We start from the raw sequence: 27,464 nt of genomic DNA, 5'->3' as shown, positions 1-27,464 counted from the left end.
TGAAAGAGAACTAGGCCCACAGCATCACAGATCCTTCCCCGTGAATGATAGTAGGGAAGAGGTTCATGTTTATTAATAGAATCAACAATATACTCTAATGTGTTTCAAATCAAACACCAATGTTCACCTGTAGCCAAATCCCCTTCTCCCCCGAGGTAAACAAAGAGTAGTCACTAATTCGTGAACATTTATTTTGAAAGAACTGGTGTCCTATTCATTTGACAGTCCACAACAATATCCTATTTACACATACTACATAAAGCAAGTTTTCTGACTTCATGCTTATTCTTGTATTTAAAAACTGTTTAAACCTTACCATTAACAAATTAAAAAAATTAAAAATAATCCAGCTCCGGAACGCACTTTATGCACCCGCGCACCTAACTCCTCGTCTTCTTCTCTTCTTCCCATGTCCCTCTGCACAGTTGACTTGTTTCCATAGTAACGGCGTGTGAACACATATTGCATGAATTGGCTGCTACACACCAGGGGGAGTGCTGCAATGCAAAACGGAAAACCGCTGTGGAGTGTGTTTCTAATAATGGCAAGGATAGTACAAAAGCTCAGAAAATACAAACCTAAAGACCTTTACCCTCTATAAATCTGTCTACTTGACACTGTGGTGCGCATGAGCAATTTGAAACTACAATATAACACGTAACTTAGAAAACTTTAGAATATAAAACTTTACTTAGGTATTAGATCATGTGCTGCAACAAAGGGACCAAGATAAATAGTTAATATTCAGAGGCAGAGAGCATTGAGTGTTCTCAGACGGGCGGTAACACACAGCTGCTGAGGAGGGGGATGATATCAAGTTGCACATGTTCACGCAGCACAAGACCGGAAGTACCACATAGAAACGTTCGGAAAAATAAAACAAGAACTTTTGAACTCGAAGTGTTTGATTATAAAGTGCGGTTAGAAAAAAGACAAAGAAGAGGACTATACAGCCTCTTTAAAGCGATGAACCGTAAATGTGAGTAAAAGTTACTGGGATATCTGCCAGGCCAAATAAAGTGTATTTTCGTTGTTTTAGTATAAAACGTGAATTCTGTCCAAAGAAGTGAACAAATGCCATTAAAGTTTTTAGAAGTTCTTACCGAAACGGGTTGTAAAGTTAATTTCTTCAAAGCCAAACATCTAAAAGCAAAATACCAATAGTGACACCTGCTGGGCACAGCGTGTTACAACTTCTAGTTACTAATCTGAGTTTGGATACAAGATATTAGTGTGGGGAAGAAAAGAATATGCAAAAATTCTCACAAAAAATACGTATGTCATGATTTGTAAAAAAAAAAAAAAAAAAAGTAAACAAACAAAAAAACATCATGGTCGCAAAGATTTTGGGGAAATTATTCTATGGACTCACGACACAACAGTGGAACTTTATTGAAAGTTAGACAATGTGACGGTGGTAATTAGCGGTGGCACAAAATCCTAAAGGGAAACTTAAAACCATCAGTATATAATATAATATAATATAATATAATATAATATAATATAATATAATATAATATAATATAATATAATATAATATTTTGTTGACATTAAGAGTCTTCTATTAAATCGATAGGGTTCGGCGGACCGGAAGCCATCTTGAAAGTGTCGGGGGCTTAACGGTGGGAGGAACGTGGGGGTGAAGGAGGTGAGGAAAGGGAGAAGAAGAGGTGAGGGAGGCTGGAGGAAGAGGAGGAGGAGGAGGTTAGCTCATTGTTACGGAGAGGGTGAGCTGCTGAGACCACCGCTACTGCACGTGAATTTCCCTGGAGAACATTTCGGTAAAGTTTTGTCCATTTAATTCCTCCATTTTTTCTTTCTTTGTAAATATCTGGGCGGAGTGTTTCTCCGGAGCGACCACCTCCGAGTTGCCGCCCCGGCGGCTCGTTGCGGTAAATGATAACACCGGTGAGCGGAGCTGGCTGTCTCTGCTCCGGTTACTATCAGCCCTGAGGACGGACCAGCCGTCATCTATTGTTTGCTCTGCGTTACTTCTCTCTGCTTGATCGCGGGTTTTGGTGACACTCTTGCGGTTAGACGAAAGTAGCCGCGTCGAGCCTCCTGGTCAGGTTAGTTTAGCTAATTTAATATGTGGAGAGGATAAATGAATCTGTAGATAGAGGAGCAGCTCTCGCTGATAAACAGGTAGGCTAACCGCGGAATTAACTAAATAATTTTCACTCTTTTATATTCAGGTTTAAATAAAACAAATTTTCTGAGAATTTGAAAAGGATTTCTCCATTACAAGTTTATTATTTATGTTTTCATACGTGTCAGTAGAAAGAGTCTGTTCAGGCTGTATATGGGTGTGTGCTGACATGTTAATAAGGCAGGCTAGTTATAATATTTAAAAAAATATGACGAATTAAAAGACAAATGACAGAATTATGTCTGAAAGGACTTAAATACCACATAAAATTTAAAGTTATCAAGCATGAAGTTGGATGTATTGAATATTATTGTGATTAAAATACCACATAGTATTTTTATGCAGTATTAAAGGTTTAAATTACCATTTTTGTTTATATTGATGTTTAAATTGTATGTTTTTTAATGACTCAATATTTGTTATGTTTAATGCTAAGTTGTTCAGCTATCAGAGTGAACCTTTTTTTTTAATCAACAATGGAGCCACTTGAACATCATTAACAAAAACAACTATTTCATTTAAAAAAATGTCCCCTGAATTGCTGTTTTTTTAAAAACGCACTGCTTTGTTTCGTGAGCTTTGCTACAATGACTTATTCTATCTCTGTTGTGATTTTTCTACATGCAGATCATTGACTGGTTTCCATCTCTGGCTGTTGCTGGTACTTCCTTTTGAAGGCACGTTGGTCAGAAGCTCAGCCTCTCTCAGGTGATGGACCTTTAGACAATGATGATGGATGCAGCCAGCTTTGATCATGAACTCGTTGGATGGTCCCTGCCAGCTTGGACCATTTCTCTGTAATCTCAGAAGAGACTCTCAGGCGATTTTCAAACGTTTTTTTTATTTTTATTTTTTTTATTCCTGACCTGGTGGATGACCCTTACGGTAACAGAGAGTAACCTCTCATCCTAAGCAGCCGTCTCCTGGGTGTCTCCAGGTGTGGGGAACCAGTGATGGATCTCCTGTGGGTGCTCTCCGTGTCGATGCTCGCCGCCTGCGTGGCCATCCCCATGGATGCTGTGGCGGGCAGCCACAGTCTGTTCACCTGCGAGCCCATCACCCTGCGCATGTGTCAGGGGCTGCCGTATAACTCCACTTTCATGCCCAACATCATGAACCACTACGACCAGCAGACGGCCGCTCTCGCCATGGAGGTACGGTACATGATACGACATGTGAAAAAGCTTTCAGTCAACACAGCTTCATAATTTACTGGAAAATACGTCTCTGTTTTCAGTTTAGCTTGACGTTTGAGCTCTAAACACATGTAATATATGTCTGTGTTCAAAAAGCTGAGATGGGACAAAAAGGTTAGGATAAAAAAAAAACTCGATTACAAAGAAAGCATTTTCATTTATTAGGGAAATGTAAAACATCGCCTTTTCACAAGCCCTGCTCAGACTAAACCCCGTAAAAAGATATTGATATCTTTTTTTTTTATACTTGTAAAAAAAACATGAAATTCTTGGTATTTCTTTAGGAATTTTGTGAAGGCAAAACAATTTTAAAAATTGCCCTAAAAATATTAATCGAATGTTCTAGGTCATATTTTTTATTACTTTTCTAGTAATATCTGCTTTCAGTACAGGACTCTCTGTTTCAGCGAGGTCAGTGATCTACGTTGTAGGCGTCACAGAATAGAGAAACACCTCAAAAATAGCATTATTATTGTAGAGTATTATTGAATTATTTTAAAGCTGTTTGAAGAAAAAATAAGATTTAACATTTGTCTTAATGGTGCCTTTTAGATGAGCTTCTTTACGCTTTTAAGACACATTAATAGAAATTCTGTGACTAATGTTCACATGCATTTAGCTATATTTCTTTTTTATCTTATCAAAAATAAACCTAGCTAAGCCAATTAATTTAATAGTTAATGGTTACCAAAAATACAGTAGCAAACTGTAAATGTTTCTGTGTAATTTTTGAACAGAAATGCTCAGTATGTAGCTTTAACTAGGCATTAGTATGAATTAGTAGATTCTTAAATGATTTGGCTAGAAGTTTGTTCATCTTTTCTGAATTTGACTAGTGGATCAAGTCGCACATAATTTTAGATTCTCTTTTTTATTCACTATTTCTTTTTAATCATGGAAACCATCAGAAAATTCTTCTTAAAATTTGATTCTAAACTTGAATTTTTAGGTCGAACCTCAAACAAAACCAGGAATTGGTGCAGTTCTTAAAGATAGACACAAATATTTGCTGTGTATAACTGATGGCTAATTAACTCTTTTAACATTATGTAATTACTATAAGTAGAGTACATAACACATCAGATTTTTCTTTCCTGTCTCTCTCTCTCTCTGTCAGACCTTCTGTAAAGTATGTTTCTGTTTCTGCTTTTGTGAAACCAATCTCAGACCTTCATAGAAACGTTCTGAACCTCTGCCCATTCATATCCATATTTACGCTGCATCACTCAGGTTAGATTAAGAGTGTATAATCAAACTAGTGCTGGTTATGTAAAGCCTTCATTGTGTCCGCTCTGTCTGCTGGGTGGGTCTGAGGACAACACTAATTTGGTACTGAGGATGTTCAGACAAACATTCTTTCAAAGATGCCTTTTTTTATTTTAAATTTTTTTCTCCTGTGCTTTGTGACCTGAACGCCACAGACGTTCTGCTGTGTCGCTGTGCTGCACATTTAGGATGTTTACAGATGTGTGGAGGGATTTCCCAGTCTAGCACCTGGTCACCAAATCTATTTTATATAACAGGCTTTAGAAAAATGACTCAACCACACATACACATACACATACACACACGGAGGGGGAAAAAAACCCAAACCTATTTTGGTTCTGGTTCAATAACGGATTAAAGTTCACATTTCTGTGTTTAGAAGTCTTTATTCTTTTAAAAACATTCATTTTAAACAAATGGATCGATCTATGGTGCATAGATGCCCTCTTGACCAAACACACTCCTCCTGTGTGTGGATATACTGGCCGTCTATATTTCACAAACATTGTTCCAGTTTGCTGATCCCCTCCATCATCTCTGGCCACCGGCCCCACCCTGCTGCCATGGCGATGATGTGGCGACACTCTGCCATCCATCTGTTGGCGTCGCCATGCTCAGCAGCGACTGTTGGAGAGATGGAGATGTGGCTGCCGGCAGAAGCAGCTTGCCGCTAAGAAGCCGGGGTTATGTAACCTCTAAACACGGCCTGCCCAGCTGTGTGAATGTGCAGCTACATGTGATGGATCACAGCTGCTCTCCTGAGCCGGCTCACACACCATCCTGTGTCTTACTGCTCACGATACATCACCACAGTCATCTTATGAGCTACAATTCATTTAGTTAAAACACAGACAATGTGCAGTATACATTAACCATCAGAGGAAACTGTACCTGGTTGCAGCTCTGGTGCTAATTTCCAACCCCGATCTTAGCTAGTAACTTTAAAAAATAAAAGAAGAAATGCATTAAAACAGCCGAATGGTATCCAATAAATATAGTAATTTAAACATCATTAGATATACAATCAAATGGGATGCAAACAAAACCATATGCAGTCACTAGCTGCACAGCTATTAACCATAAAATTGCACAAATTGCAAAAATGAAGAAAAAACTAGCACAAAAACTGATAAAAAGTTTTTGTGCTCAGATGTTTTTTTTTTTCCGGCCGTGTCAAAATGGATAGATTTCATAAAACTAATGGAAACACTTTTTCCATTTTCCATTTTTCAATTTTTCCTGATCACATGTCTCAGGAGTCATGTGATTGACATCCAGATGTTACTACTGGCGGAAACGTTGAAGAAGATGACGGGAAGTGGTAGGAGGAGAATGGTTTGCTTTTGTTTTTGGACAATGTGCAACTGGCTCCATCAGAGCACTCACAGCATCGCACAATTCATAAAAAGTTGTCATTCCAATGTGTTGAATCCATAGTTCTGTAAAATCTCCGACCACAATTTTTCCAAGATGCAGCATACGTAGCCGCTCTCAGGTATGAGGTGCTTGTTGCTCCAACACCTGAATAAGACGCTTCTGTAGACATGACCTGCTGGTCGAGTCAGCCCTCTTTGATGGAAGAGAGAAAGCAGACAGCGGCTGATTTTCAGACCTTTGGAAAGGTGGACAATAATCAGCGCATAAGATTGGTTCCTCATATAAGTATCGACCAAAATTAAGACAATCTGGGTCGATTTATTGGTGCATCCCTACTGACTAACCTGAAAAATAATGTGTAGATTTATTGTGATGAAGGCCTCGTTGGAGCTGCTGAGGGTTTAGATGTTCTTCAACAGAAAGAGGTTGTTTTGGTTCCAACAGCGTTCACTTTGATTGGTCACAGATTCACAATTAGGTCTCTCTTAGTGCCCAGAAGTGCTTGTCAGTTTAGGATTTCACACAGGAAGCCGGTAGTTTCCAGATGGCGGAGACTGCTCTTCTGTTCGGCTCTTGTCTTCCCGATAACTCGGCCCGGGATCCAGTCCTTGGGAGAATTGAAAGCCTCTAAGACGTTGAGAGCAGCCAAAAAGAGCGCTGATGGTTGATTCTTAAAGAGGAATTAGGCCTGCTTAACAGCCATGATAATAATGATGAATGCCTCACACCGTGGAGAAGCTGGGAGTTGGACTGGAACCAACGCCTGCCGTTTCTGCGCTCTTTCTTCTAACCTCCTGCAGTGGTGTCTCTTCATGCCTTCTTTTCAAAAGATTTCGCCTGGTGTTAGTTTTATGGGAAAGTAGGACAGTTTATCATCATGGCATTAGTTATAAATCCCCATATCTATATTAGTCTTTTTGTTAGAAGCTGGGTCAGTAAAAATGTAAACTCCTGAATGACTCAAACCATGAAAATGCTAAGTTACTGTACTTTATATTCTGCTTTTTATCCTCTTCCAGTCTTTCATCAATGACCGCTGAATGACCTCGCAGCTCAAATGGGACATGGGCCTCGAGGGTTTGGAATCTTTTTTTTTTTTTACCACAGTGATATTGTGCCGCACTTGCATAAGTAAGAGCGTGGCAGATTTTAGTGGCATTACTAAATGGGTTAAAATCCTCTCATTTAGACATGGATGCTCTCTGTGGCTCCCAAATGGACTCATGGAGGGAACTCAGTTAAGCTGATAGAGACTCTGATGCCTTCTGTAGTGATCTACAGTTTTTGTCTGAGGTAAATTATTAACCCATCATTTCTGGCTTTATGAATCTGACAATTTGTGCTTCGGCGGAGACAGATGCTGTTGTGGCTGAGCGTTGTTCCTGGCCTGTGTTTTTGAAAATCCACAAATACAAACTGTTAAAGGGGCATTATTATGCAGAATCAACTTTTTTAATATTTACATTATGTTATAATGTTATTCCCTCATCAAAATCATACCTGGAGTGTTGCCTAGATTCCTTCATTAATGTCTGAGAAATCCTTTAGTCTCCCATGGGAACCACTGAAAAATGCCTGGCTGGACCTAGTTCTGCCTTCGAGGACAAAACTCCTCATGAGAGCTGCAGTTTCTGAGCTTCCACCTGGCAGGGCATCCTTCCTCTGTGACTCCCCCACACAGTTCCTTCAGACTAGCCAGCAGCAATTAGCAAACACCTGGTGGAACTGAGCATCTGCTAAATTTGTTATAGGAGCTACTTCTCAGTGAAACGCTGGTAGAAGCGTTGTGTTAATGTTGTGATTTCCTGAAGGCGGAGTTTCAGAAAGAGCAGGAGCTTCTTAAAGGGACATAGGCACAGTTTCAAGGAATTAAATCACAGTCAAATTTCTCTTGCATCATATTTTATATATTTCTATAACAACTGATGGTAATGTAGTTACTTGATTGTGCTATAAAATGGCACTGTATGCCTGGAAAATACCTACAACTGCCCCTTTAAAGGGAACATTTTCTCATCTCATCTTTGAAGTTCATTTTTTCGACTTGACCACAGCATGTAGAAGAGAAGCTGAGCTTTCCCTCTGAAGGTCAGGGTTGTGTGACGGTCACAGCAAGAGTAATAACAGGAATTGCTCAGAGGTCTGGTTAAGACCAGATGGACAAAGCGAGGGTCAGGACCAACTGAAAATGCTAATCATGTTAGATTGCTAACCGGGTGTTAGCCAACAAATCACCGCAATGACAGCTATGTAAAAATAGTCGCCATGGCGAGATGGCGGCCTGGATGCAAAGCACCCCTTCAATCTCACCTCAAGTCAAACCCATTTTGACGTTTATTCCATGTTGCCCGTAAACAGAAACCACCGACACAAAGCCTAATGGCCTGTCTGGGTTTAATCTCCCCGGTCCCAGTCCTTCCTTTGCCTTTCAGCCTGTTCTCTCAGTTTGGCAGCCCGTCCAGATAAACCGCGTCAGGTTTCAGCTGCTGTGTGGACTAACCCAGAAACTCCACCCTGTCGGTGTGAATGAGGTTGTAAAGGAGCGCCGAGGATTGTGTGTGTGTGTGTGTGTGTGTGTGTGTGTGTGTGTGTGTGTGTGTGTGTGTGTGTGTGTGTGTGTGTGTGTGTGTGTGTGTGTGTGTGTGTGTGTGTGTGTGTGTGATACCTCCAGTTCAATACAGAACAACTCTCTGCGTGTTTCACCAGAGAGTACTTGACGTATTGCGCTCTTTGTGCCGTAGTGAAGATGTATTCGATACACACAACGCGGCCTGATAAATCCTAGCCAGCGTGACCTGCACTATAAAAGAGCCTCTTGTTTTATTTAATGTCCGACACCGTGTTTATTGGCAGTGCCGTGAATGCGGAGCACATCGAGAAAGCAAGGCACTGCTCCACAACAACCCTTCTCTCTCTCTCTCTGTGTGCGTGCGTGTGTGTGTGTGCGTGTGTGTGTGTAAATGGATATTACCCACTGTCAAACACAAACACTTTCTTAGCGGCGAATGACACGGCTGCTTGGTCGACCCATCACTCCTCTCTCCCTTCCTCTGCACCTCTTTTGTCCTCCCCCACCTCCCCCGTTGGCAGGACTTTACCGTTGCCCAGGAAACCGTCCCGATTGTGCTGTTAACAAAGGAAGCAGCGGCTTTTTTTTTTTTTTTTTTTTTTTGGGCCTCCCAGGAGGTGGTCCCCTCCGCCCTGCACCCTGACCTCCTCAAACCCTCCTCTTCTCCATCGATGCATCACCCATCGCCATGGTACCAAGCTCTGAAATTTGGAGCTCTGGAATGGCGGTAGAGGAGAACTGGAATGCCAGGGGGGCTGTATGAAGGGAAGGGGTAAAAGAGGTGACCGGGAGGTATTTATAAAAAGAACAAATCATCACAGACCGGGCGGCCATGTTGGGATCTTTTGTCGGCGGTTCACAGAACCTCAGCAGCCGACTTGAGTCTCCATTAAAACCCAATCACTCTTTTGTTTTGAAGGCATATCCAGCTGCCAATGGCTGCTTTTCATTTCATTAGACTATTAATAATGAAAATCACAGTAATGGGATTCAGGACAAACTGCATATATCAGCACAGCGTGGGGTGAAACGGAGGTCAGGGATGTTTCTCTTCACGTCTTGAATATCAGAGGGTTTCACCGCCCGGCGTTATGAAGAGCTCTGCAGTAGAGGAGGGAGAAATTATGCTAATTCTCTCTGCACTGTGTGGCAATTTAACCACAGCACTAATTTTCACAGCTACGCTGATGACACAGCTTTATGTCGCTATGTCTTTCCTGATGACCAGTGACTGATTAAATGTATTTTAGATGTTAAATCAATCTGAGAAAATATTTCTTTTTCAGCTCAATTAGGACTGAATTAAATATGTATTAATTGGCAGTGACGTTCAGAGAGAAACGAATAGTGAAACTATAAGCTAAGGTTTTTATTTTGACTGTAGAACTGAGTTTTTGTGCTGCTATTTTACTTTTAATTTTACTTTAAATTGTTATAAAATAACTTCTTTTAGTAATTTATTTCAATTTAAGTGCTGAAATTATATTTTTTATCACTTGTTTATATTAAGCAGAAATTTATGCTAGTTTTGTTTTTAATTATTTCAGGACTTTATAATCTCTGAGTTTAGTTTTTCTTTAGTCTACTTGTAGTTTCCTCTGTAATGTTAACATAATCGTTAGCACCTTTATATCGTGCTTTATGTTTAAGTCTGATTAGTTTTTTGTGTTTTTGTTGGTTTCTGTTAGTAGCTGACCTTTTGTTGCCTCTTCGTGTAAAAGGCGCTCTAGAAGTTCAATTCAGGAATACGTTTGATCAAAAGGAAAATTAAATGTTGTAACTCATTTAAATAAAGATTTATTATAGATGGTGATGGCAGAAATGTTTCTAGTTATTAATAATAATCTATCACCTTTTTGTACCAGTGCTTTTTTGGGGAGGGGGAGTAAGCAATGCTTAAATGCTTGATATTCTTTAAATATCACTAAATTTGGCGAACAATAGTCCTTTGCTGTTGCACATATAGATACTGTGATGTAAATAGTTAAATGACTCTTATATGGTTGGTTCTGGGTTGAACATGGCTTTCATGTTCATTGTAATGATTTTTTTTATTAATTTGACCATATTTAAAAAAGAATAAATTTTTGAGCAGAATGTTTTTCCCTCTGTGGGACAAGCTGTTCTTTTAGCTACATAAACATGAAGTAAATAAATTAACATGTAGCCTTTTGACAGAAATGTGTTTTACATCCTCAGCTCCCTGTTTTGAGGCTGAAGAAAAAATCTCCACAATAAAATTTTAGCCATTTACCGAAGCACAGGTCTCCAGTTTGACCAGTCAATCAATAAGAGGGAGTATTAATTATCTGTAATTGGAGGTATTGGTTGTGTGACCAACCATACGACTAAGTTATCATTACTACGGTTGGCTCTTCTCTCACTGCTTCATACTGGATAAAGGCTTGTTGTAGATACTGAAGAGGAGCTGGAAGATAAAAGGGTTGAGGTATAAAAATAGTCTGAATAGGACAAGAGTTGAATGCGAGTCCTGATCTGTGGTGAATCATCCCAGTAGCCTACATATTTACTCAACCGTTTCTCCTAGCGCTTCTCTGTGCGGCACAGCGGAGTACAGTACGTTGTTCTGTAGCCTGCAGGAAGCCAAACGAAGGATAGGAATGAAGATGTGAGCTCTAGTAACTGCAGTAGATCAAATTGAGCGGTCTGTTTTTGCATCACCGACGAGTACTAGATGTTCAGAGACTAATCTACACGCTTTTGGTTGTTTGAAATGACATTCAGGATTTCTCAGCACTTATTCCTACAAAGAGCAGCAGACTGTAGTTTCCTTTATGTTTTATAAGATATAAACTTTATTCAGAAAGGGACAATGTACATGTTTAAAAGCCTTCAGAATTGAACCATTTAATACACCAAATCAAATCACATTTATATAGCACATTTCAGCAGCAAAGCATTTCAAAGTGCTTTACATCATTAAACACAGTCATGCAGCATTGAATCAACAATCAAAAACATTAAATTGGTATGAAGTTATATCAAAAACATGCAAAGTCTGACGTAGTTGTTCATGTTTTCTTCTGTAAAGTGAAAGGCAGAAGAAAACATGAAGATGAACATAGTGGTACATCTTTAAAACAGCCAGTAGAAATGGTGAGTAACTTTTTTCCTTGACTGTTTTTTTCTTCTGATTTTAAGATAATAATTGGTGCAAGAAGTTCTGTTTTTTGTTTTATTTCATTAACTTTAGCTTATGAAAAATGGATTTCCCGATTTAACCACTTTTAGTTAATCATTTCTGTTTAACAGTAGGCTAAAATTCTACTTGTCACGTTTTGCTACTTTAGTTTCTGTTTCAACTCAAAATTGCCAATAAAAATCATCACAAAGTAAGTTCTGAGTCTAGTTTGGGCCTGACTGATGGTGCTGTACTATTTGTAGTATAAATAGAGCAATTTGTGATGATGTGGTCTGATGGGTGCATCTGAACGTTACCCACTTGTTTTTGCTTCATGGAGGATTCTGGGTCATGACCTGCTCTGACTGTGTGCGTTTCTGTCCCATGATACTCGATGAAGCGTGACGACTTCAGTTGCTCAGAGATTACACAATTGACTGCTCGATTAATCTTGGCAATGACATGTAAGAAAATGATTGTACTAACATTTAGCTTGGGGTTAACGTCAGCTTGAGAGAGCAGATTGTTTTGACTGTAGTGTGAAACTTTAGTCTTTCATCAGTCTCTGCCCTCTTTCAGAAGCACAAGTGTGTGAATCTTTTTTCACAATAAGCCATTAGATGTGAGTGGCTGAAAAACATTCTGCCAATGATGTAGACAAATGCCAAGGATGAATGTAGCAACAGTTTGTTCAGCTCTGATGTTGGGGGATAAAAGAACAGATTAAGAACAAATCCAAGAACAAATGAAGAGATGAGAAGCAATGTTGCTTCTTATCACTTTATTTGTTGTTGGATTCTGAATTGCAGATGTTTTATTATCAGCTGATGTACAATTTTAAAGAAGGATTTAAGAGAATAAAACAGTATCATCTGGGTTTTATTTATTTAGTATTTTTAACCATATTTATAGAAGTGTAACCTCCCAAAAGAACCAACAAGTAGCCTTAGAAGATAGTTGAGGAAAAACTTAACATGTTCCCATGAATATGAATGACTTGAATTTTAAATCAAAAATTTGATTCCACAGTTTATTGTAAATTACTTTTTGACTCATCGTGTCAAAAGTATTCACACAGGACAGGATCATTACTTTTGCTGGATAGTCAACCACCCTGCTTATCAAGGACATTTAAATATGTCAGTTTGCTGGGATGGATCATTTTCTCTTAAACTTCTCAATCCTTATGGATGCTAAATCTGAATTGAACAGTACCCACCTTTCCATTACAAATGTGCTCTAAACATCATGTCAATGTTCTTCTTTGGTGTTCTAATGAGCCATCATTTGATCCAGGTGCGTTTAACCAGAGAGAGACCTAAAACATGCAGGATGCCAGCTCTCGAGGGCCGACTTTGGGCACCAGTAGGATTTCTCCACAACTTGCTAAGGGACAGTTGAAAAAAGTATTGGTATATAGTGGAACCATTATGAACCATTTCGACCCGGCGTGAAATAGAGAACATCCACTATCAATCCACTATAGCCAATTCTTGTTTTTAAACATCCTGTTGTGTACTAGTTCCACCACTGGCAAGAGAACGGTTCAGACGTCTCGTTAGACGTGAAACATGCTGAGGATGAGTGGAGGAAAGTCAGATCTGGGCACTTGGAGAAATCAGAGCGAATATTTAACTAGATTAATACCCATCCGTCCTAACAAGCCATTTGCTGCCCGTCCTGTCCATCCCATCCCCCTCTTCTCTGGGCCTGTCTGTCATTCAGGCCTTCTGTCTTTACATTATGGGGGAGGGGACATACTGTGCGTCTGTGATTTGACTGGGGTGTGGTTAGAAGTCTTGATGCAACACAAACACATGTAGGTGTATGCAAATGAATCCATGGAAAGCCAGTGAGGCTTTCTGCACTCACACTGCTTCTTGGCACAATTTCTCAGTGTGTGAGAGCATCACTGCACTGCTCGGTGGGTGTGTTAGCCTGTGAATAATATACTTCCGTTGGTAGTTCTCCTTGTGAGCAAGTGTGTGCATGTTGTCAGTGTGTGTCAGTCAGCCACAGCGTGGTCCTCCCTGGAACACAAAGGGGCTTGTCTGCAGCAGCGCAGGGAGCCCTGTGGAGGTTCGAGTGGGGGAGAACGGTGGAGGGGGGGAGTGACATTATTGGGGTGCAAAGGGGGGATTATCAAGAAAGAGGCCAGACTTGTTTTTATGAACTCATCTCCAGAAATTGTCACTCGTCCTGCTCCACTGATCCCTTTGTTTGGACCGAATCCTGAAGATGGAGCCTCAATGAAGCCTGAAACCGGACTGGTATTTTTTGTTACCTTGTAAAATAAGCACATTTGTTTTAGGGTGCATTCACACCAGCCCTGTTTAGTCCGCTTTAATCTAACTCTGGTTTGTTTTGCTAGAAAGTCTGGTTCTTTTGGGGAGGTGTGAAAGTGGATCAAAAAAGTGAACTCTGGTCTGCCTACAAACCTCGGTTTTGGTTTGTTTGAAGTGAACTCTGATGCGCTTCGAATGCATATGTGAATGCCAAGTGGACTGGAGACCAGGGGCACCGCCAGGAATCTTAGACCCCCTGACAAAAACTTTGTTTGGGCCCCCCTCACCCCCCGTGCAGCTGCTGTTACAACTTTTTGAGTCTATTTGACCCATTTATACTCAAGTAGATTTATTTAAGCTTTAATGAAGTAGGTGTAAAATGTATTTGGTAAAAATCTACTCAAGTACTGAGTAATTGATCACAACACCTGATTTAATATTCAAAATGTATCCTCAGACAACCCAAAATATAAAAGTTATGTGAAAATTCTGGTATTAAAAATAGTATTACCAAAATATTTATACAAATAAAGAGTTAGGTTTGGAGGCTGGTTCTAGACCAAATGTACCATGAGGGCCAGTGTAGTCGGTGTTTTTTTGTGGGGAGCACTTAAAAAAAGAATGAATCAAGAAAAAACAGAGCAATATATTTAATCATTTAATATTCTGAGCCAAAGAGCCACTTGTGTCTCCAGATTCAGGTTGAAGATCCTGATCTAGCTGATGCAAATGGAAAATGTGATCCTATCTCAATACAGCAGCTAAAAGAGCAGAATTCAATTTTTTTTTACTGGCTAAAAATATCTACCACTGAATATTAAAAAAGACATTTATTTAGTATAATTTCTTCAGTTCCCCTGTTGGCCCCCGTCTAGAACCGCCCCTGGGCTGCAGGTCTGTGTCTGGTGTATTCTTGGTTAGCATGTTTTTTCTCCATTGATCGGAAGTCAAGTTATCCAAACTGGTAAACCACGTTAATAAAATAAAAGTTAAATAATGCTTTAAATGAACGCTGAACAATTATTCATAAAATGTATCAAGATTTCTAAATAAAACATACAGAAACAAACCGTTTTAAAGTAGGAAATATTTAGGTTTGTACTGTTAATCTATTAGTATGATGATTTGTTTAAATTGCCATTCATATTAATTTATTTAATATATAATAGTATCAGAAAAAGTATCATCCTAAGCAAATAATCAATTCATAATAGTCTTTTAAAAGCACAATAAGAAACTGAATCAATAATAAAACGTTCTGTACCGTATCAGCCTCAGGAGATGATTGAGGGATAAAGAGACGCGAACGGGTCTGCAGTGTTCCTCTCCTGATCCATTCTGCCTGATATCAATCACATCACACAGCAGCAAACGGCACCACAATGTTTTTTAAATAATTGCCTGTTTAGCCTGGAATGTGTGTCTCTTCATTCACGTCTTTATTTCTGCCAGAGTTCTTACTTCTAAGGATGGTGGAGTTTCGGGTCGAGGATATTTTAAAAGACGATAGCAACTCACCGCGGCTGTGTAGTGTCCGTCTCTAGGCAACTGTGACAACATCGTCGGACCGCAGCTTTCCGAGGATTTCGGGGGTCCTTTATCTCCCGCCATGATAATTTAGCTGACCTTAATATTTCCTGTGTTTTATTTTGGTCATTATTGTTACACTTATTGTTGATATGTGTGTGATAGGCGTGTCTGTTTCACATTTATGGAAATACGGAACAAATCGCGTCCCATATCGGTTCAATACGGGACACAACATTTATCAAATACGGGACGATTCTGTATTTTACGGGCCGGTGGCAACCCTACCCTGTGTATTTCTGAGGTTTTTCTTCTTTTGGCTTCATAATGTTTGATAACAAAAATTAAAACTTCTCAATGTTTGACATTGTCTAGCAAAATGTTTTTACGTCAGGCTACAATAGAATGTTCAGTTCCAATGGTATCAATGACATCAGCAGTGATGTCATCACTCTATGATATCATAAGGGAATCTCTCTCTTTAATGTAGCTCACAGGCAGCGTTTTCTCAGATCTGTTCCACAGTTCTATCGCGACAGATCACTCTTCAGAGCACGTTCAAATTTTATCGAAAAGAACCGGATATCGATTCCAGATATTACACGCCTTTCAGAGAAGTGAGAATTTACCAGAATATCGACATGAAGCAACAACAGATTGCTTGTGAACATGAAGCTTTTCCAGCTGAGCTTTCATGGGGTCGACATGATGGACCTCAACATCCAAGTCGACTACGGTGCTATCATTTTCCCTTTGGAAGATGACAGCGACAGCCCCATTAAGCCGGAAGATGAATCAGCAGAGGTCCAGGGGGAATCAAGTTCTTCCGGCGACTTGGAGAGTCCAAGATCATTGGAAGTCGAGCAGAAAACGACTCCCTCTGCAGGCTTCAAGATAATCTCCTTAGTGGAAGACGTGAAAGAGACGAGTCAACACCTCAAATATCTCACAAAGCAGGTAGACGATCTTAAAAAAGAATTGCGGAGTAAGATTTTTGAACTCCATGAGGAAAGAGACCGAAGGATTGTATATCAGGCTGAAGTCAAATCACAGCAGGAGGAGATTCAAAAACTGTTAAAAATGTTGGATAAAGAACGTCGCCTGCAAGTCAAACGTGACCATGGAAGAAACGTACTACAGATTACAGGTGTATCAAAGGTTTCTTGCTCTTCCAAAGTTACAACCAACAAGAGTATTCTTCAACAGCTGGACTACTTCAAGAGGGAGGCTGAAAAATACGCCTTCCGCAATAAAGATCTGGTAGAAGTTATAGTTGAAGAATACAGAGTGAGACTGAAATATGAAGAGCAGCTCAAAAGTCACTCTGAGCAAGCTTCCAAATTCAAAGCACAGGAGGAAACAGTGAAATCTCTGCAGGGTCAGGTTGCAGACCTGAAGGTGGAGTTGAAACTTGCTCTGGAAAATAGCCATCATAGAGTCTCCACCCAACCAGAGGTCCCCCTGCAAACAGAAGACTCCCTACAAACAAAGACCAAACAAAGACAGACCTCCAATCAACCAGGTAGGTCCGAGGAAAGACTGACATTCATGCGACCAACCTCCACTGCCTGCATGGAGGGTCTTCATGTTGGCATTGGCGTGAAGGCCAGTCTATTCCCAGCTCGGCCTTTACACCGACCCACACCCAGGTGGCACTAACCCAGGTCACTATCCAAGCCCAGGTTTTGCCAACACTGGCAAACTCTTTGCCAACCACAAGTTTAGGAAATCAAAACAGACACAGGCAAATGAAATTCATATTTTATTTGTTCAATGTCTATTGGACATTTCAATGGAGAAAACACAAGATAAATTTTTAACTCAGAGTTAAAAACACCAAAATAACATTGTTAAAACGTTCCTATATAAAAGCTGAAGCAGGTAGAATTTCTAAAAAATTAATTGGTCTCTCTAAATTGTCCTAAGGTTTGAATGTGTGTGCGCAAGGATAAGTGTGTTAGATGATGGATGGATGAATATTTGTTAAATATGTCTGACAGTAGAATATGAAACAGAGAATTTGTGAAAAACCCTCTGGCTCTGCTGCTGTTCAGAAACAACCAATCAGAACCAAAAGGAGTGGTTTCTAATGTGTTGAATGTGTCAGTGTATTATAAGTCTGACGGGCCACCAGGCTTTACTTGTGCATTTTATTTGTGTGTTTTTTTTTTTTTTTATGTTTACATTTTTTAACATTTATAGCCGGTGTTCAGTGATATTTTCAAATTTCCTGTCAACCTTAAACAATGTTTAACTCAAAAACACAGTGGGCTGTTAGATGAATGACTGCCGAGTGCCCCAACCACCAGGCTTAGCAAGTTTTCTGGGGGAAACCTTGCAATGAATTTGGTTTGTTTGACACAGAGAAGTGTGAAAGCAAACCACATCAGCTGAAAACTTAACAAATGTTGCAACTTTGGTCCCCTATCAAACCAAGTCTATCAAACTGTCAGGTATAAAAACAGCCCAAAACACTCTTGTCTTTTTCTCTGCCTGATTCTCCAGCCGTTCCATCCCATGGTGAACCTGCAGTGCTCTCCAGACCTCAGGATGTTCCTGTGTGCCATCTATGCTCCGGTGTGCACCGAGTACGGCCGAATGACTCTGCCCTGTCGCCGACTCTGCCTGCAGGCCAGGAGCGACTGCTACAAACTGATGGACATGTTTGGGGTCAGCTGGCCAGAGGAGATGGACTGCAACAGGTTGGAACAGCAGTAGTTCTTCTCTGGATTTATGTTGGCAGGGTCAGCTAATTGGCTTTTCTGGGTTTGCACGTTGAACATATTTTGACTTGAAGTCAGGTGGAATGGAAGAAACTTATTGGACTCTTGGTCCAATCAGACCTCAATAAGCAACAATCGTGATAAAAAGAAGTGTAGAAAGCTCACCAGCTGGAATCACCAAGTCACTGCTTTCTTCCTCCCTCAGGTTCCCAGACTGCGATGAGCCCTACCCTCGACCTGCAGACCTCCTGTCCACCTCAGACTCAACCGAGTCCCCCGTCTCCGTCCAGCGGGACTACGGCTTCTGGTGTCCCCGGGAACTCAAAATCGAGCCAGAACTCGGCTACTCCTTCCTGGGGGTTCGAGACTGCTCCCCCCCGTGTCCCAACATGTATTTTACTCGTGAGGAACTGACGTTTGCCCGCTACTTTATCGGAGTGGTGTCCATCGTCTGCCTGTCGGCGACACTCTTCACCTTCCTGACTTTCCTCATCGACGTGTCAAGGTTCCGCTACCCGGAGCGGCCCATTATCTTCTATGCTGTCTGCTACATGATGGTGTCCTTGGTGTTCTTCCTCGGCTTCCTGCTGGAGGACAGAGTTTCCTGTAATGCAGCGAGTGCTGGAAGATTTAGGGCGTCCACAGTGACTCAAGGCTCCCATAATAAGGTCAGATCTTCACCTTGTGTTCTCCGCTGTCTTTATTCCCTCCTGCATGCTGATTAAAAATCTGTCTTTCTCTCGCCTAGGCCTGCACGCTTCTCTTCATGGTGCTGTACTTCTTCACCATGGCTGGCAGTGTGTGGTGGGTCATACTGACCATCACCTGGTTCCTAGCAGCTGTTCCTAAGTGGGGCAGTGAGGCCATAGAGAAGAAGGCGCTCCTCTTCCACGCCTGCGCCTGGGGCGTCCCAGGTGTCCTCACCGTCACTCTGCTCGCCATGAACAAGATAGAGGGCGACAGCGTGAGCGGCGTGTGCTTTGTGGGGCTTTACAACCTGATGGCACTGCGTTGGTTCCTGCTGGTCCCATTGGGCCTGGACGTCGTGGTGAGGAAGACCCTTTTAGCAAACTATGATGGATTTTATTGCTCTTCTTCTGAGGCAATAATCAGGTTCCCACACATCCTTACAAATAATTAAATTCATGCATCTAAATTATGGCCTTAAAATGACTTAAATTCATAAAACAAAATTTATGTTGTCTTAAATAAATGAATCACAGGTCATACATTTTATCATGAAAGCACTGTTTAATCTTTATTCTCATGTGTGTTTTTTTCTTGCTCAGCATTTCTGTCAGGTAAAGGTTGAGTTGGGTGCAGACATCTTCATTGAGGCTACTGCTAACTAGCTGCTAATACACATTAGCTAGCTTGATGTCCTGATTTTTAAAAAGTCTTATATTTATGAATTTAAATTTAACACCTTAAAATGTCTTAAATCTGTTAAAGACAATGTAGGTTGGCATTAAATATGGCAATCACAGGTCTTAAATGTTGTGGCTGTGGAAATATTTTCTCTTACAGAACTTTGTATCAAGCAAACGTTTGAGTCACACAAAGACGTTGTCACTCATTACATTCTGTTTGTTGAGGCAATTAGGACTACCAGTAATGAGCTGCTAATATGTGCCAGCAATGCATCACCAGTTGGTTGGATGAAGTTAGTTTTTACCACTGGCTCACTTATGTTGCCAACCCATATGATGCTAAGTGCATTCTGGGCAAAAAAATCAAAACCTTTCAGTCTTGTGGAGGTTCAGGCCATAGAGAGCTGCTGCCAAAAGCTGCAAACAGACCCCAGAGATGTCCGTTTTTGCTACGGTTTGATTGTAATACTACAGCATCCCTTATTATCCCCTGTAGTTATAGTTTTGTTTACTCTTCAGTTTCATTCATGGTGGCATTAAAAACGTCTTAAAAGCCTTAAATAAAACCCTGTAAATGCAGCTCTTCCTTCTGCTGCATGAACAGCTACATTGTTAGTTCATGTAAGGCACATTTAAACCTTCCTGCTTCTCTCCTCCTAGGTGGGAGTTGTGCTCCTGCTGGCGGGCATCGCTGCCCTTAACCGGGTCCGCATGGAGATCCCGCTGGAGAAGGAGAACCAGGAGAAGCTGGTGAAATTCATGATTCGCATAGGCGTGTTCTCCGTTCTCTACCTGGTTCCCCTGTTGACCGTCGTGGCCTGCTACCTTTATGAGAGCAGCTACCGGACCGTCTGGGAGACTACCTGGGTGCAGGAGAAGTGCAGGGACTACCACATCCCCTGCCCATATAAGGTAACCCAGCATGACTGTGAGTGAAAAACACTTCACTGTCACAGAAAGCCTCAGAGTAACTATTCTGGTGCTCATAGAAACTGTTAGCATTAGGCTGTTCTGTGCCTGAAGCTCATTGTTCATCCATAAACAAATGTTTGATTATATTTCACAATTGAATGGAGTGTAAAACCCAGATGTTAAAGCCTCTAAATTTAGCTTTTAGAAGCTAATCACTGCAACTGAAGTGATGAGGCGTCTTCTTATTCACACAGTCCAGAACTGAAAAACATAAAACTGTTTCCTTTCTGACAGAAGAGAAAAAGAGTCATTTAAAGCTGAAGGTTGTTGTTGAAAAGTTTCAACGGTTTAAACTGCAGAAATGAGTTTAATTTAGAAAGTCCTGGCACACAGCAGCTGTTTCTTCTTACTGCTTCCCACCATCGTTTGTACTTTTTATGACCTTTTCTACAAAGATTGAGGAAAAGTGTTAGAGAAGGCTGTGGACATTTTGTTTTTGTTTGACAACATTTACGGTGTCAAAAGAAACCACATTGAAGTCGTTTGTAGAGCAGCACCGGGTTTTGTGTTGTTTTCACAGTGATGACCTGCTGATATGATTCCCATTAAGACCTAAACCAGCTTTCTGCTTCATTCAGTCTTTAGTTGTTTATGTGCAGAGCCACTGCAGCATCACAACGAGGGGATTTACTAATATTTACTCATATTTTCAAAAAGGTAAAATGATCTGGAGGGACTTTATGTCAGTGATGTCTAAACTTTTTGCCACAAAGGCCAAAATCCACATTTGTTTTCATACTGAAGTTTTCTTGTTCCTTTTTAATTCTTATCTGAATAATAAATTAAACATGTAACATTTTCTTGAAGCAAACAAAAATAATCAGATGGTTTTAGAAAAGGGATCTTTAGAACATTGTAGATCATAAACGTATAACAGATTTCACACAATTCTGTTTTTATAGGACATGATTACAATTAATCACAGTTAGTATTAAGCCATTGTAACTCCATTTATTGGCATTGAATATTCGACTCCTTCCTTGTTTTGTTGACCCGCCCAGGGCTGTTTGTGTCGGTTTGCTCTGATGTGCAGCTGGGATGTTTGAAGGGAAGCTCGTGTTGACGGCAGGCGGCGGAGCAGCTGGGTGGAAATGTGTGTGAGGCGCACAGAGCTCCATGTGGGATCTGATGTTTGTCTCAGTGGAGTCTCTGCTGCCTCCAGCGCCGCGGCAGCACAGATAATAAAGCTGTTAATAATTGATAGAGCGCCGTCTCCTTTCAGACGGCATCACCTGACCAGTCCTCCCTGAGCGCCTGTTGTTGTTTTCTTGATATTATGAACACTGGATTAATGCTCAGATGAGTCCCGGTTTTAATCTGTGCCTGAAACGCCGCGGTAATCCACCGTGTGTTTCTGCTGGGGTCGCTGGGGTCAAACCTCTCCACGGCAACAGCACATCTGAACGTAAGCAACATTATACAGTGGAAATGCTGCTGGGTTGTGGCAGAATATATTAATAAAACCCATCAATAAACTGTTAAGATGATAAATAACCTGCTCTGCATTCAATGAGTACGTCTTGATGTTAAATCATATTGATTGTCTTTTCATTTATGTCATCTGGCAGATGAAAACTGCTTTGATTTGATGGAAAAATAATGTTTAAAAACATAATACCATTACCTAATAATAATATAGTAAATACATGCTGACATGAGCAGGTTTTTCATTTTTGTCATGGAATAATGACATTACATTTCCACTAGAAAAGACTATTATTAGATTTAAGTTTTGGTTTATAGGTTTTAAAATGTCAACATTCCACAGAAGAAAATCCTACTTCTACAAAGTCTCACATTTTTCCTCTATTTTAAAACCTATAAGAATAAAAGTAAAACAGTGTTTCTTTAAAAAATAACAACAAAATTCCAACAGTAGGTATTTATATTTATCTAAGTTTCATTTCTCCGGACAAAGGACAGAATTGTCTCTTTGGATTGTAAAGGTTGCAGATTCCTATTCTAGAGCCTCGAGGGCCAGATTTGGCCCTCGGGCCTTAAGTTTGACCCACAGATGCATTCACACTCAGATACATTCCTATGCATCAGTACGAAGGAAGAAATCCAACATGTCTTCATAAAGCCTGACAGGGCCAAGACGTCCGCCATGCGGAGCTCCTCTGGATACAGCAGGGAGCAAAGCTGCGTTTCCAGGCTGGACAGAAGCTGACTGAACCAGGTTACCTCAGTGAACCCTGAGGCTGGAGCTGACGGTCTGATCCCTGCTGTAATGAGCGTGTCTGTGGGTCTGAGCTGCAGCCCTCCTCTAACGGTGTGCAGCAGAAACCGGAGCAAAGATGGCAGACCGACCAGAGGCAGGACGCTCTTCTCCTTCTGTCTGGCTCGATAACCAGATGTGTCAGTCATGGTGCTAACACGGTACGCAGAGAAGCTACCGTTCTCAGGCAGGAGGGTAAGAGTCAGCCGTCAAATCAGAGCAGATGTCTGCTGATTGTCTCTGCCTCCAGCATGAGACGTTCAGCTGTTAGTGGAGAAGTGGAGCACATCGATGTTTACACACAGTGGCCTGTATCTGCTGCATGAGCAGCTTCACCGGCTCATCATCATGCTCTTTATACAAATCTGTAGCGCAGCCGCTTTCCTACTGAATATCAGCTGCTATTGTCCCATTAAAACACAGATCTGATTCAGTTTGAGCACTTTCTTTTAGGTTTTGGCATTTTTGAAAAAGATTGAAAACAAAACAGTTTTTGCAGTCTGGTAGAGACTTAACTAACATGGAAGACTGAATAAAGATTCTTTCATCTGATTGTATTTATGTAACATGTTACATATAGAGCCTTGATAGCTCTTGACACAAGGAGGAAGTGGAAGGAAAGTGAAACATGGCATTTAAAAAACAGATAAGAGTTGTATTCAGACCAGAGCTGGTGCTTTAAAGCATTCATTTTGATTTATTACATAGATTTGACCACATAAAAAAATGTTATCAAAATGTTGATGTTTTTTTTCTTGGCACACATTTCTGGTAAATCACGGCGTAAATCTGGCTCACAAATGACAGGCAGACAACAACAAGCTGCTTCTTTTGGCAAACTAGGGGTTAATTTTCACTTCAACAAAGATCTGACATGTTTATTTTGTCAAAGTTTGTGACTATTTAAAAATCACTACAAATCAATCAAGTCACATAGGTTGGTCAACTGGTCAACTGTCAACTGTATAAAGGGGGTCAAAAACAAATATATGCCACACTTTTCAGACACTTTATCATCTGTAAGAGAAAAAAAAACAATAACAAACCTTTCATAATTTACCTTCCACTGATGAATTATGTTCTACATGGTGTTGCTCTACCACACAAACCCTAAAAAGTAGATCCATTTTCCTTTTTTCTGTAACTGTTTCACTGTATTTTTTTCATTTTACTTACAGCTTTACAACAGTGTAGATGGGGAAAAAAACAGTAAATTTCTGTCAAAATATTTTGAGATTAATTAAAAAAAAATCTAGAATTAAAACTTGGAAGTCTGATTTCTTTCTTGCTGCATGTTTTCAACTTTTGGAGCTCAGAAATGTCCTCATTCTTCCTAGGAAAATTTCTGACATTTTTCTTGTTGTTTTTGGCAGAAATTGGGCCTTTTTTCTCCCTATAAAGGCCCTGATGCGTACAGTTCTCCTCCGTCACCAGCTCCTCCTGTCTTTCAGGTGGAGAGCACCAGCCGACCCGACCTGGCGCTCTTCCTCATCAAATACCTGATGATGCTGATTGTGGGAATCCCCTCTGTGTTCTGGGTGGGCAGTAAGAAGACCTGCTTCGAGTGGGCCAGCTTCTTCCACGGCAAGAGGCGCAAAGAGTACGTACCCACCAGACCACGACACCATCAGGGGGTACATTCCATAAATTTTGTCGTGGCAGGACAATTTAATCTAGAATATTTTCTTTTTATCACTGAACTTTTTTGTCAGAAAAAAGTTTGAGGCGACAAAAGCTGAACATTTTTCCAGCTTGTGCATGTCTCACAAATTTCTGCATCCAAAAAAAAAATAAATAAAAATTAGTGAGAAAAATCTCAGAAGTTCTGAGATTAATCTCAGAAATTTTCCAGAAGTTTTTTTCTCACAAATTTTTGACTTTAGCAGCTCAGACATTTAAGTTTTCTCAGAAAATTGTACTATTATTGTATTGATCTTCAGTGGCCCTAATACGCCCCCTTCAGGCGGGTCGCCCTCTAGGCCCAGACTTGTGTCCATGTTGGTTCTGGTGTTTGCTCCAGAGTTGTCAGGTTGTTGGTGAACACAAGCCCCTCTCTGCACCCCCCCTCCTCCAAACTCAGAGCATTAACCCCCTGTCCCACTGCCTGCTCCACCCACTCCTCCATCCTCTCCTACCACACCCACCGCCCCACCACCTTCCCCTTGTCCCTCCCCACCCTTCTGCGTCTCTCCCTGCCCACCTTCTCGTCGTCGTCTTCCTCCTCCGCCTCCTCCCTGCCCCGCCGCAGTGGGATGGTCAACGACAGCCGCCAGGTTCTCCAGGAGCCCGACTTCGCCCAGCTGCTGTACCGGGACCCCAACACGCCCATCGTGAGGAAGTCGCGGGGCACGTCCACCCAGGGCACCTCCACCCACGCCTCTTCCACCCACCTGGCCATGCTGGACGAGCCGCCCAGCGCCAGCACCAGCCGGGCCGGATCGGTGCGCAGCGCTCGCTCCAAGATGAGCAGTTACCACGGCAGCCTGCACCGCTCCAGAGACGGCAGGTGGGTTTCCCCCGTCACCTCTCCAGATGTTTGGATGTTGGTTGCTGAACTCGTCCCGGGTCTCCCTGGCAGGTACACGGCGTCCAGCATGCCCCGCCTCAGCGACCAGTCCAGACACTGCAGCACCAACCGACTGGACGGCCTGTCCAGACACGACTCCGCCTTGCGCCTGGACAGCCAATCACGGCACAGCAGCACCAGAGACCTGAGTGGCGCCGCGCAGGCCGTCCTCGGTGTCCCCGGAAACGGGATTCACCGGGTGTTGGACGAGGATGGAGCTGCAGCCTGAAGGGACAAATGAAGGAGGGAGACCCACCCCAGGTCAGAGTGGGACCCAGAACCAGACTGTTGATCCAGTCAGAGGAAGGGAAGTACTTTTGGATCTTTGCCTTAATGTCTCTCAGCTTTATCTGCCAGCCCAGCTGATCCAAAAAAAACAAAAACAGAAAAAAGACTCTCCAAGCTGACTGTCACTGGGTTTACAAATGGAGACGAAACTTTGGACCTAAACTCCTGAGCCTGACAAAAACAAAATGTGAATTTTATTTTTTGTTTTGTACTTGTTTAACTTGTGACTTTGAAATGGATTTAATGGATGAGACAGGAGCTTTGTCCTCAAGCCTGGGCATCTTGGCACTCAAAATATTTAAAGCCTGATTTTCCCCTTTAGCTCAGGCATCTGCTGCAGTTTTGGGTGTCTTTATCTTCATGTGAAGCTTTGTGTTACGTCAGCCTGTTTTACACCGTCCCGAACTATAGCTGTGTTTCCATTGGCCATATAATTGCACAAATTGACATTTTAAAGATAAATTTGCTTACAAAAACATGCTAATTTCAAAAAACTCTTTTTTGCTAAAACGTTCTAGCACTCTGTGGTGGTTTTGTTTTTGGGAAATTGGTATATTTTTACAAACCTGCAATGGAAACACTTTTATTGCATCACATGATGCTGCCACTGGCACAAACCACGAAGAAGACGACAGGAAGTGGTCGGAGGATGATGGTGCGGCATGTTTTTAATGACTTATGTCAGCAAACTTATTCATATGTAATTTTTATTGTTTTATTTAATGGAAACATCGCAACTGCAAAATATAGACACACTTTTCTGCACATTTGTAATGGAAACTCAGCTACTGATGCACAATTGCACTGACAGAACAGAGGAAGTGTTTCAAATTTTTTGATTCTTTGCGTCAAAACCCATTTAATGTTGAGGGACAGGAGTTGAGCCGCACCATCTTCTCAGATTGAGAATCAATTCTCAAAACCTTTTCTACCTTTATTGTAACGTATATCCTGTACAACTAAAAAAAAAAATCTGTTCGAGGGAGAAAAAAATAAAGGTGCAACTACCTTTGAACTAATATTGTACTAATAGACTTTAAAAGCATTCAGTCCTTTTTGTGTATGAGTCTAGCAGCTTCGGCCCGCTCTGCTTTGGAGGACGTCTCTTGTCTACATCAACTTATCAACCCTCCAGATTTGCAAACCCTTCTGTAGATTAAGATGTATACTTGGACTCATTGGGATGCTGAAAAATAAAATCCATCTTCAACTTTCTAATTGCAACTTTAACGACCTTCATTGAAAAAAACATGTTTCATATCAAGAAGAGTTAACCTCAGGATCATTTATTCCAAGTTGCTCCCTTTTTTAATTCTATCAAATGTTTTAGATTGAAATGTACAGGATGAAATGTACACTATATGTGGAGAGGTTTTGAACTGAGATCGTCTCATATCATCAAAAACAGATTGTGTACATTGGAGGACCACCTGATGCAACAGTGCTTAAATCTCAACTTTGGTCTCTTAGCAACAAGGAACACTGAGCTTAGGTGAAATTTGGAGGTGTGTGTGCCCCTTTCCCTTGCTCCAAGTACAATTTCAACTGCTTGCCAACCTAAGAAAGTAGCTTAGAAAAAACACGTTTTCTTTTGGTATCTTAGCAACCAGCACTATTGAGCCCAGGTGCAATTTGGAGGTGTGTGTCCTCCAGGCATTGCTCCTGTACAGTGAAATCCTAAGTAGTCTGTTTAAATGTGTCCTTACTTGTAGCTACTGTAAATGTTACTGATGTTTTGTTTATAGATGTAAAAAGTTTTCATTTGTAATAAAAGCTTTTTAAAGAATCCATTTGGAGAAATGACCACACGGCAACA

At 41.1% G+C, this 27,464-nt stretch overlaps 2 protein-coding genes across 4 annotated transcripts; both read left to right on the top strand.

Moving 5' to 3' along the window:
* The first annotated feature begins 1,620 nt into the window (after positions 1–1,620).
* fzd3a (frizzled class receptor 3a) lies at positions 1,621–27,436 on the top strand. 3 transcript variants are annotated; one of them, XM_088001876.1, is made up of 9 exons: positions 1,621–1,781; positions 2,777–2,857; positions 3,087–3,303; positions 18,017–18,213; positions 18,440–18,902; positions 18,983–19,282; positions 20,265–20,516; positions 24,246–24,394; positions 25,043–27,436. In XM_088001876.1, the coding sequence occupies exons 3-9, from the start codon at positions 3,103–3,105 to the stop codon at positions 25,587–25,589; spliced, it is 2,109 nt and encodes a 702-aa protein (XP_087858002.1). In that variant the 5' UTR covers positions 1,621–1,781; positions 2,777–2,857; positions 3,087–3,102; the 3' UTR covers positions 25,590–27,436. The 3 variants fall into 3 exon arrangements, with proteins under 3 accessions (XP_087858002.1, XP_014857387.1, XP_087858003.1); XM_015001901.2 differs by having other exon boundaries at positions 2,777–3,303; positions 25,043–25,300; positions 25,373–27,436; XM_088001877.1 differs by lacking the exon at positions 1,621–1,781 and having other exon boundaries at positions 2,782–2,857; positions 25,043–25,300; positions 25,373–27,436.
* On the top strand, positions 16,181–17,170 carry LOC148153012 (uncharacterized). The gene has a single exon (XM_088002245.1). The coding sequence runs from the start codon at positions 16,181–16,183 to the stop codon at positions 17,168–17,170; it is 990 nt and encodes a 329-aa protein (XP_087858371.1).
* Positions 27,437–27,464: the final 28 nt, after the last annotated feature.

This window comes from Poecilia mexicana, unplaced genomic scaffold (assembly GCF_051168715.1).
Source record: "Poecilia mexicana isolate PSO_F unplaced genomic scaffold, ASM5116871v1 scaffold_21, whole genome shotgun sequence".
NCBI classification, from domain to species: Eukaryota; Metazoa; Chordata; class Actinopteri; order Cyprinodontiformes; family Poeciliidae; genus Poecilia; species Poecilia mexicana.
The sequence above is the reverse complement of the archived record's forward strand: the minus strand, read 5'-3'. Positions and strand labels throughout refer to the sequence as shown.